The sequence below is a fragment of the Metopolophium dirhodum genome, chromosome 3 (genome assembly GCF_019925205.1).
Source record: "Metopolophium dirhodum isolate CAU chromosome 3, ASM1992520v1, whole genome shotgun sequence".
Taxonomy (NCBI): Eukaryota; Metazoa; Arthropoda; class Insecta; order Hemiptera; family Aphididae; genus Metopolophium; species Metopolophium dirhodum.
Window position 1 is genome coordinate 2,616,721 of NC_083562.1, and position 12,632 is coordinate 2,629,352.

Consider the following 12,632-nt stretch of genomic DNA (forward strand, 5'->3'; position numbering starts at 1 on the left):
TTTTTTAAATATTATTTGAATATGCCAGCTTTTTTGAGTACTTACTTCCATATCTATCCCATATTATACTTAATCATTAGAAAATTTTAAAATATACCTATTCCATAATTTATTGGTCCATGTACATATTGGATATTTATTCGAATATTATATAAACTTATATGTATTGAAACGACGAAACTATAGATAAAAATATGATGATTTATTGGGTACAATACATTTTTTCGAGTATTTTTGATAAGTTGATAAGTATTTTTTTTTCGAAGATGTTACTTTATGTATAATATTTATAAATTTCCCAGCCATGGTTTATCTGCAATTTGCATTAATTCCATTGACGATATAATATTGTGTTAAGTCATATATTATAATCAATTATTGCATACTATTATGTTATTATTCAATAATTGCAGCACACCATATTATGTTCTATTAGTTCTTTAGTATTGTCCAGTGCTCACATCTCTGTTAATGGTAAATAAGATACATTCATCAGCTAAAATATTACAGTGTCACGTGGACGATTTCATTACATCCTAGTTTATACTACCTACGCATTCGATTATCTGTTGTTAGTTTGTATATATTTACGACGATGATATAGTAGAAAACCAAATCATTTGCTTGTTTAGTACAATAAACACGCGTTAAGGTGTTATATAGCACTATATCTCGACAGAAATCGTTTTTATTTTCCAATTCGGATCCACGCAGTATTTTACCTCTACAAATAAGCGCAAATAAACGTATTGTGCCCGTATACATACCAGATACCTATATATTATATAAAGCATGTTTCAAAAGTCCCGTACCATTGTACCACCCTGAGAGGTTTCTCAGTCGCAAGTTGAATACATTTAATGATAACCTATTTAAATGAAGTTTTTTTACATCAATCTATAATTTAAGACATTGAGATAAAATTTGATGACATTAAAAAAAAAAAAAATTGTGAAAAAATGTAAATACTAATAACCTAGAGCAGGTTAATTTTTTAATTTTCGTTTATGAATAATAGTTATGTTAGAAAAACTATGGTTTATATGAGTAAATCGTAATTTCAAAGAATCATACAGAAAAACTAATTTTAAATTGCTCTGGAAGTTTCACTATAATATGTAGATAGACCTAGAGCTACTTTAACGGATAACCTATCGTGAGAAAATTTACATCACAATCAATATCGATTTAGTCAAATATGTTATGTCATAGTTTTTCGCTATAACATTACAAAAAACTTAACTTATGTCTCTGTTAATTTTTACTAAATTTTTACTAAATTTTTATATGATTGTAGTAGTTGTTTCAAAAACAAGAAAAAAATATCCGTTTGATAGGGTTTGAAGTCAAATTGTAGAAGAATTTTTTTTTTTTAATTCATGCCATTACATTGTAAATGTTATAACAGACTGCTGTCGAAAAAACAATACATTTAAATTACATTGATTGAAGACTCTAATAGTGTTACGGTACCTTTGCGACACACTATAGTAGTATAGTATGTATATGTTTAAGCGACTCAAGTTATAGCAGTTGTATATATACATTTCTGTCCTACACCCTTCGCCGAGCAGCGGACTCTGGGTTCACGGTTTTAGTCAACTTCCCCCATTCAACTGTCCCTTTTAAAATAAATGAGGTTCGTTTTCTTGGACCGACGACAATTCTTCGTCCAAGCTACGGCTAGTCATAGAGTGTAATTAGTGCCACCCTTATTTCCCGGTTTTCTAATTTCCCGTGCGTTTTCGCAAAGCCCGTATTTATACAATTTATTTCGGTAGGTAGGTACTCTAGTATTTTCACGCGTTGCGTTTATGAGACAGACTTGATTTTAAATCTAAACATTTTGACTGTATAATAATATTGTTTTAATTTGTTTTTAACGATACACGCAGGTAAATAGTACTAAATACGACGTCAATATATAAGCAACAACAGTAGGTATTGTTGTAGTCGCGATAATATTGTAAAATAACATTGCGGAGAATATTATGAAACATCAAACAATTAAAAAACGTATATTTTCCCAATAAAAATGCATGGGATATAGTTTAATTAAAAATCGTAAGTTTAGCAACGATCTAGTCGCTGTTTTGGGCAGGCATGTCACACTCAAAGTACCAACTAGGCCAAATATATATTGACCCGTTTACTATGCAGGCTGCACATTAGAATGTATAATCTGTATTTATAAATAATAATAATAATATATAAGACAGAAAAGTAACATAGGTAATGCGTATATCCCTGAAATTATCTAAAAACCTTCCCACATTTTTTACATAATTTTTTTATTAATTCAATTTTAGATTCTGAGCGGAGCGAAAGAATGTATTGGTTTTACAATGATGTGTTTTTTTTCCGTCTATCGGCAAAACTTTGGATAGTAAGCACGCTTTAATTTTTGAAAAGTGAACCTAGTTGCATTGGCGCAACTAGGGAGGGGGGCTATGGAGGGCCTAGCCCCCCCACAAATATCCCTTATTGATTTAGATATAAGCCCCTTATAGGTTTTTTTAAATAAATAGTTTTGTTAGCCCTCCATCATTTTAACCCTAGTTGCGCCTATGCCTAGTTAGTACTTTTGGAAGATAAAAATTGAAAATTCCAAGTAGTTTTAGAAAGCGTCGAGAAAAACAAAACAAAAGTAAAAGAAGAGTGATAATTTTTATGCAAAACCAATTTTTGAGGAAATCGATTTTATTTTTTTGGTGTAACTCAAATTAATAGCCGTAGACCGTCAAAATTTTTACCAAATATTTATATTGGTATTTTATATAAATAGTAAAATTTTAATAATATTTTGACTCTTTTTTGGGCTAGTTATAGCCTTTAGAATTTTTTAGAAATTTGTGATTTTGTTTTTTTTTAAATTATCCTCGATAAAAACTTTTTTACTTAGTAAAAAAGCTTGACAATTTAATACAAAATTCTTTTTAAGTTTCATAAATGTGAGTTCAAAAAAATCAGAAATACATACATATGATACGCATGATTTTTTTTATATCCAATTGAAGTTAAAATTTTGACAAAATTCATCAAAATATCGAACATTTTTCAGTTAGAAATTCATAAATGGTTTACTTTTCAAAGCTAACATCATTAATATTGAAAGAAGACTCCTCCCAAATTTACCTACCTTAATCAAAAAATAAAAGTTCACCGAAAAGCAACATTAATTTTTTATGAGTGTTTGAATTTAAATTTTTACAATATTATATTTTCATAGGTAAATTAAAGAATTTTCATCAATCAGTTTTTGATAATTTGTTGAAACTTAAAAACGAATGAAACTAGACACTTGACATTTTCACTAAGTGTTATAACAACCATTATCCATACATGGTAATATTTTCAAATAATTTTGAAAATTTTTCAGCTATTAATAGCAATGAGAAATTTTTTAAATTTTTTAAATTTTTTAAATGGAAATTATTATTTAGTTAGAAATTCATAAAAGTTTTTCTTGTCATAGCTAAGATAAGACATTCCCAACAAAATTTTCTACTCATAACAAAACAATTAAGTTTAGCGTTAAGTAATAATATTTTTTTATGAGCGTTTGAATATTATATAATTTTTGCAATATTGTATATTTAGTAGTAATTTATCGAATTTTATTCAACAAGACCTTAAAGCACCAAGCAGTCATCCACCTACCCACTCACCACCTACAAAAGTTTTGGTAGGTATAAAGAAAAAAAAATTACTGACGTTGAATTTCGTATCTCACCATAACTATACGCTTGAAGCTCGGGCTGTTCAAATTAAATTTGTTCTAAAAACCTACGTCCAGTATATATTATAGTCAGGATTTTAGATTTAATTGGTTATTTACTTTAAATTCAAATCGTTACCTATGGAAATTACGATTCCTATTAAAATATTTATAATATTTCCATGTTACTATATATTATAGGCAATAGGCATGCAGCAGTTGTATTTTAAAATGTTTGCTAAATATAGGTATAATATATGGTATTTTATGTGTATTAGGTATTTGGTAGGTACCTGGAATTGTGGTATATCGGTAGGCAACCTACTAAATTTTAACGTTTTATAAAACTTAAGTAAACGCAACTTTTATCATTAAAACATTACTAAAAATATTTTCCATTTTTATTCATGTTTCTAACCGCATTGTTACTCCTACGTACATACACCTATATTGTGTAAATTGTACCTACCAATAATACGAGCAATTTTAATTTTGAAATTTCAAAGTTCTCAATCTGCTTCAGTAATTTAGTTGTATAATATGTGTAATACACTTGTACATTCGTGTATATATAAATATATATATATATATTACATATACATAATATATAGGTATATACTACATGGGTAATATATATACACGCTGTCGGTTTACCGTAGCTTAGCTAATTATAATATATTGTGTTCGTATATCTATATAACATCGAAACAATAGTTATTCGACATTGATGTAGGTGAAGGTAAAAGCTGTTCAGTCAACTAATGAGCGGAAATGTGAAACACACACATGAAAACTATTAATCAATAATTCCAAGATTATCAATACAAAGAATGGATATATTATGTCGTATACGTATATAGGTACCTATACTGTACATAGTGTATTATAGTATTAAATAAGGGCTCGAGAAAATGAGAACTACGCTCGAAAACATGCTACCTATTTAGATATTTTTGTCTGGAACCGTAAATTAAATGGAGTAGTTTCTTCGTTATTAAAATAAAAATTGAAAACTGATTAATGAAATAATATCAAAAACAATAATATGTACTACCGCTATAATAGTACCTGCAGGTTTATCAAACTATATACAACTTGATATATTTATTCGCGAATAATGAAATATATTATGTATTTGTCAAGTGGACCGAATTCATATATTGTACGATGGATTATAATGTAAAACTCGTACTGTACAGTTTTTTATTAATTTTATTTCCTGCGATAAAATATCGTATTATAGTCATTATTATTATTTCAACAGTCGTTATTATGTATCGCGTGAGTGGAAAATTATTAACAACACGAAATATAAATGAGAGAAGTCGAACGATCAGTTCTCACTGATGGACTGTGCGCTCATTCCTTCGCATCCTTATTATTGAAGATCAGACAATATAATTTTACTCCAAGTCGTGTGATGTATCTCAGCCGCCTTTTATGTGGACGTTGGGCATATATTTAACCCATATTTCCCTATAAAATATAATAAATATATATATATAATAATGACATGATAAAAAACCCAAGTTCAAATTAATAATATAATACATAATATTGAGAATTATATTAAGTCCGAGCGAAGCGATGAATATGTATTGATTTTGCAATGGTGTGTGTTTTTTTCCTGTTGATCGTCGCCTGCCGGGGCAGTATAAATGCGATTCGATTTTCTACTTCAGAATCTTCTTATTTGTAAAAAAATTAATCTAGTAGGCGCTTTAGGAGGGTAAAAGGAAAAAGTACCCAGGAATTTTCAAAAGAGACTGGAAAAACAAACAAAAACATCCGAGAAATGCGGTAATTTTTACACAAGACTATTGACTTTATAAAATAAATACATTATAAATTAGGTAAGAGCTACCTGTTTGAATATTTTTAATTTTTGCTGTGAATTTGAGCAATAATTTTTTTTAGATAATTTTATCATCAATTTATAAATAGTAATGCTTTATAAAGTTATATTCTAAAGTGTAAAAATATAAGTAATTAGTAGGAGGTACCTATGTAAACAATAACAATATAATTATACAAATTACAATTTAATTAAAGTCGAAAATTACATTTATTTTATTTCTTCATTATGCAAATATGAATAATTATAATTCATTACAAATATGTACAATATAATTTAACATAGGCATTTTTATAATATATTATAATTTTATAATTATAAAAATAGATACAGTCATTTGTTTTTTTTTTTTTTTTGAATTGTATACATAAACTAAATTATTTTAGTGGTGAAACGAAATCTTAAGTTTTTTAACATTGAACCAGAAAATGTGATAAAAATCGAATCGGCTGAGACCTGCATACCGGAAGTAATCGAGGCATACCTACTTTGAAAGTATGTGTCCTGAGGATATGTTAAAAAAAAACTTGTCAACAGACTTTATAAAATTGAAAAATGTTTACCACCCGAAAAATCGTTGATCGGTTTCCATTAATGTCTGATTGGAATTCAACTACTAAATCACAAAATCAGTAAAACGTATCAGATTGAACGATAATTCGTACTCGATAACGCGATCTCATGGCGAGAAAAATCTTTTCGTGGTAAGAAGGTTTAAACCACGGTATACCTCGGCAACGAAGACGAAATCGGGAGTCACAATATTTATTACGTAATAAGGAATGTATTAAATACGATTAATTACAAATCGAGCGCTCGACAAACCATATCAAGAGACACCGTGGAAAATTTGGCGGACACGTATGACATTGTAGAAATTTACAATGAAACTGACGCGAGCTATAAACAGTTATCTCAAATTCCAATAAAATAAATCGGCAAAAATCGGAAAAAATCAAATTTCCGGACGTAAATGTAGAAAACATATTAGGGATTGGGCATAGGTTTAATCGGTTTTCGCCTGTTTAGAAAATGTGGTTCCTAAAACTGTTTGATGATATGTTTAATATTATTTGTTTAATGTGTCGGAGACGATTATTAAAATAGTGTAGGTGTAGGTTGGTAATTTAGGGTTACTCGTTGTTAGGTATATTCAACCAGGACAATAAATTGGAAAAATACAACAAACCCTACAGCGGAATCCGGCAGACCGTCAAAAAATTGATTTTCGTCTAAAGATTAAAGTTAACAACAAATAACCGCGCCTATATTATTATTTCTGGTTTTTCCGAGTTAGTTTGTAGTGTGAGGCTTTGCTGGACTGGTCATAACACCAACCTTCACCTTTGTTCACTGCAATATTCCTCAAACAATATTGTTCTCTGGAATTAAAAAATAAAATTACGTATTACATAATAATATGGATAATATGATAATAATGAAATTATAATATTGTGTTTCGTACTATTATGTATAGTCCCAAGTAGTCAGCACTACCAGTTCGGCGATTTTTTTTATCAATTACCGACCAGATTTGTAACAAAAAAATAAAAGACTTAAAAATCATAATAGAAATTTAATAATATACCTTATATTTAAAAACAATTTTGTCTTGTTTATAAAAATAAAAAAACAAATTATAAAATTTTTATTATTTATATTTTAAATATTTTTTACTTTTATTTTGATTTAACTCAAATAAAGTATAAAATAATCGCGATCACTCACTTAGGATCGATTGCCAAACAGTCGACCTGCCATCCGTTTTGCAGCTGCAGTGAACCTGGCAAAATATCCCGTCGGGCCGGCGCGCTGCACTTGCGGCAAGGACGACCCCAGAAGAGTCGGAAACAACGATAAATCTATAGACGTCACGCCGCCATCGTCGTTGACACTGGTCTGGATGAAAATCAATTTCTTCGACAGTTTGGACACCGCTGGGTTTATCGTATTCGTCCAACTGTTCTGGTTGAATATCGAACGGCGGATGACCATTAACGTCACGTACACCATTTTAATCGTCGCCAACATATCGTCAAACAGTTTTAGCGACCACGTTTTCGCGATGGGCAATAACCGATCAAACATATGCCTAACCTCTAATATTTTCTCTAAATTTACGTCCGGAATTTCGATCGTTTCCCTTTCGATTGCTTCCGATGAAGGGTTCTGAGACGTAACGTCATCGCCGTCGGTTTCATATTTATTCTCGACTTCTGCCACGTCATCGATGTCAGCCGAATCTTCCGCAGCGTCTGTCATCGATACACCGTCGGACACTTTCTTCGCAATCAATCGTATAATAACTCTCTTTAAGTCATCGATTTCGTGGCTCTCGATTTTGTCTCCCTCGCGAGTTACCGGTCTATATTTACCACGAGTTTCCGTAGGTTTTTCTAGCCACGAGATCGCGTTACCGAGTTCAACCTGTTCGAACTGATACGATTTACAGATTTTGAGTTTCAGCAGCTGAATTTCCGTCAGACATTTATGTGAAACGTTTAACGTTTTTTCAGGTGTTAAACACTTTTCAATTTTACGAAGTTCGCTGTCGAGTTTTTTCAACTTATCCTCAGTGGACATACTTTCAAAGTATATTATTTCCGGTATGCAACTCTCCTCCGATTCGGTATTTATCACGTTTTGTGATGCAATCTTTAAGTTTCGTTTCACCACTATGAAAATAATAAAAGAGAGTGGAATCAATACTACGGCGTTTTTAAGAAAATCCATTGTAAATAAAAACATTATTAAAATTTATTGGTTGACTGCACTCGGTCAAAATATTATGTATGATTTTCCTAATTTTATTTATACAATATATTATAATAAATAATAATCATACTCTATAATATATAGATTAAATAACTTTGAATTGTTTAATGGCATATTACTATGGCGATAAATATTTTTTGTTGATTCCCAGTTGACTAAAATATAATATCATACTCTATTTTCCATCTCGATGCATTCCATGGAATTCAACATCGGTGCCAATCTACTCAACAAGATATAACTCTAACCAACGTATCATCTAGTGTTTAGTAGTCTTTTTTCTTATAATTATTTGTGTGCACACGTTATTGATGTGTAGTTTAATACTGCCAATATCACTCAATTGCATAGGTTTTTACGCGGGTTTATTTAAATAACGAAATAAAAACGTGGTCAAGTATGTACCACTCTGCTGTAACGTTTAAAATTAAAATATCGACAACATTTGTCAAAATCACGAAAATTTGCAAAATATTTTAATAATTAAAAATGTACCTATCAAATGAATAATGATTAATTTTCATAGCTTGAAAATGTAGGTAATAGAAAGTTCTTTATAAGTAGTACTATAACACTACAACCAAAAAATAACTGATCATTTTAGAATAGTAGGTACCTATGTAATTACAATGTTTTCTGAAAAAATGAATTTAACCTATCTATTTATTACTAATAGCAATATTAATACAATATAAAATATCCAGGATGACACACTGCAGTGTCCGCTAAGAATCGTTTTTCCTATACAATGAATTCAAATTTGGCACATCCATTTTAGTGACTCACTCGACAACTACTGTACAGCAGAGCGGGACCCACTTGCCCAGCTTTTTTTTTGGTTATTTTTTTTATTAAGGCCACTGAAAATTATCGACGTAAATATACTCAAATTGAGAAACGCCGAGATAAACTCGGGGGCATGATCATCGCCCATCGGCGGCATAGTTATAAATTAACATCATTTCATTATGCATGACAGGTATTTATAAGTTTATAATATAAACTGTTATTGATACATCTTAAAAAAAAACAATTTCAGGCAAAATATGTAAATGCCATTTTATGCGATTGCGATATAATTTTATGAATTATGTAGAACTTAAACTTGGATCGAAACGTGTAGTGTAAACAATATTATATTATTTGAATTTCCTGCATTGAACTCCATATAATGATAACATGTTATCATATTATAGAGTTTAATGTTTTCTTGATACCTACTTATAATTTGATTAATTAATGATATAATATTAAATGATTTATTTTTAGGCTTCATATAAACGGAAGACCCACAGAGCATATTCGATATTTGAAAATAAATAGCACTCTAATTAACACACAAATATGATATAAATATTATTGTTCTAGATTGTAGGTTCCCATCTTCCGGTTAGAAATTCAGAAATATATTTGACTGGAGAACATATGCGCAGCTGCATTGCAATAGATACAATAATTGTTTTAGCGACGATAAATGTTTATACAAAGGCGCATATACACGTGAAGAGGTATAATTTATGTTGAATAATATTTAGGTTAGGTGCCCACTACACATCGAAACGTCGTCGTCGTCGTGATAATGTGTACTTACGCGGCGGCGTCAACAACCGATCATTTGACATTTGCAATGATATTATAATACAGAACACCGACGATGATGAATAGGTACCATCGACGTATATATAGAAACGTATTATTATTATTATTATTATTATTTAATACTACGCTCGAAACGTAATTAAATGAAGAGAAATGCGCGCACACATATACCTGTATGGGTAATACACGAAATACGTTTCGTATAAGAATGAGGAAACGACATATCTCTTCGCGATAAGTGGATGAAAAGGTCGTGTGTGCGTTCAAAGGCGAGCAAAAAGGCGGAAATAATAATATTGGATAGTGGAGATCGGGAACTGCAGCAGCACGACGGGAAAGTATACTATAGTCGGAGGAAATTGATTATAAAATACATACAATATATACATTATTATTATTACGGTGTACACCTACCTACATAATATAATTTCGAGAACAACGCAATTATATATAATTTGGCAGTCGCTGACGATTTGACGTCGTCGTGTACTATCGTGTCTTATATATGACTACGTAAACAGACTCATGATAATGACACATAATAATAATAATGACATAATACATTGAATTATATGTTAAGGTATTATAGATCAATAGCTGGCTGCAGTGCACTGCCAATCACGCCGCTTGTTTTGAAGAATTTTACGAGGCAAATTATAGTATAACATAATGATGCGTAAGTATAATAATGAGTAAAAAATATACATTCGTCACGAAATCAATTTTTACTTTACTCGACATCTTATATTGTATGGTGTGATAACTAATAACAACTAATCGTGTTCATGCTATTATTTGGTATTACATATATATATATTATAATGCGATGCGAAATATCGTCTAAAGTGCCGGATTTGTTGGTATACTCTTTCAAAGAATTTGATATTGTATCCTTGAGGAGTATCCCGTGGCGATACAGACTTATTTTTTTCAAACAAAAACCACTGTTTTTCACTGTGAATTGTTAACAACGTTTTTATAAACATTTTAATGCATACAACTTAAAATATTAAATAGTAGTTTGTGAGTTATTCAAATTCATTGTGTATTCAGAACCACAGGTCACGATATTTAATAATAATAATGACATAATACATTGAATTATATGTAGGTATTATAGATCAATAGCTGGCTGCAGTGCACTGCCAATCACGCCGCTGGTTTTGAAGAATTTTACGAGTCAAATTATAGTATAACATAATGATGCGTAAGTATAATAATGAGTAAAAAATATACATTCGTCACGAAATCAATTTTTACTTTACTCGACATTTTCTATTGTATGGTGTGATAACTAATAACAACTAATCGTGTTCATGCTATTATTTGGTATTACCTATATATATATTATAATGCGATGCGAAATATCGTCTAAAGTGCCGGATTTGTTGGTATACTCTTTCAAAGAATTTGATATTGTATCCTTGAGGAGTATCCCGTGGCGATACAGACTTATTTTTTTCAAACAAAAACCACTGTTTTTCACTGTGAATTGTTGCCAACGTTTTTATGAACATTTTGATGCATACAACTTAAAATATTAAATAGTAGTTTGTGAGTTATTCAAATTCATTGTGTATTCAGGACCATAGGTCACGATATTTAATAATAATATAATACATTGAATTATATGTAGGTATTATAGATCAATAGCTGGTTGCAGTGCACTGCCAATCACGCCGCTGGTTTTGAAGAATTTTACGAGTCAAATTATAGTATAACATAATGATGCGTAAGCATAATAATGAGTAAAAAATATACATTCGTCACGAAATCAATTTTTACTTCACTCGACATTATATTATATTAATACGGTGAGATAACAATAATAACTAATCGTGTTCATGCTATCATTTATGTATTACCTATGCGATGCAAAATATCATCTAAAGTGTCTGATTTTTTCTATGAAAAAATTAAAATTAAAACAGTTATTTAAGCAATGTATACGCCGAGTGGTTCATCAAGCACGGCCACTACTTTTCATCAGAATCCTGATAATTTTAAATTTGTTGGTAAACTTAATAAGGACCACATTTTCAAATAATTTGATATTTTATGCTTCTAAGGAGTATCCTGTGCCGATACAGACTTATTTTATTCAAACAAAAACCACTGTTTTTTACTGTAAATTGTTAGCGACGTCTTTATGAACATTTTAATGAATACAAATAAATAAAAAATAAGTATAGTAGTAAATAGTAGTTTTAGAGTTATTCAAATTTATTGTGTATTAAGGATAATAGGTCGATAATAATATGTTCGGACTTGGAAGACACAGAGTCTATGGCTATTTGAGAACTTTACATTAGGTAATTAATCTAATGTGATTTTGTTATAATCTGTAAAAACTGTCTCAGTATACTTATCTATAACAAATAATACATCTATTTTATAGTTTGTGTAAAACAGTTATTAATTACTATTATATATTGTAGATAAAGTTTAATAACTCTAGTGGCTACTCGTTTAATTTACATAGGTACATCAACGTTTTCAAAAAAACTATAATATGCTATAAACAATTTACAGTGAAAAAGTCTGGTTTTCATTTGAATAAAAAGAAGTCTGCAGAGCATATATGGGATACCCCACAAATGGTATATAAAATCCAAGTGTTTCAAAATATGGTCCTTAAGTACACATGACAATTCCAATAGTCAAATTTAAATAAATGTACATTAA

General features: G+C 29.9%; 1 protein-coding gene across 1 annotated transcript; it reads right to left on the reverse strand.

Moving 5' to 3' along the window:
• Window positions 1-7,301: 7,301 nt before the first annotated feature.
• LOC132940585 (uncharacterized) lies at window positions 7,302-8,321 on the reverse strand. Its single transcript, XM_061008312.1, has one exon. The coding sequence runs from the start codon at window positions 8,319-8,321 to the stop codon at window positions 7,302-7,304; it is 1,020 nt and encodes a 339-aa protein (XP_060864295.1).
• Between the last annotated feature and the right edge of the window lie 4,311 nt (window positions 8,322-12,632).

Excerpts from the sequence above, each read along its gene's own strand:
- LOC132940585 (XM_061008312.1), bottom strand. The coding sequence starts at position 8,321 with ATGTTTTTATTTACAATGGATTTTCTTAAAAACGCCGTAGTATTGATT.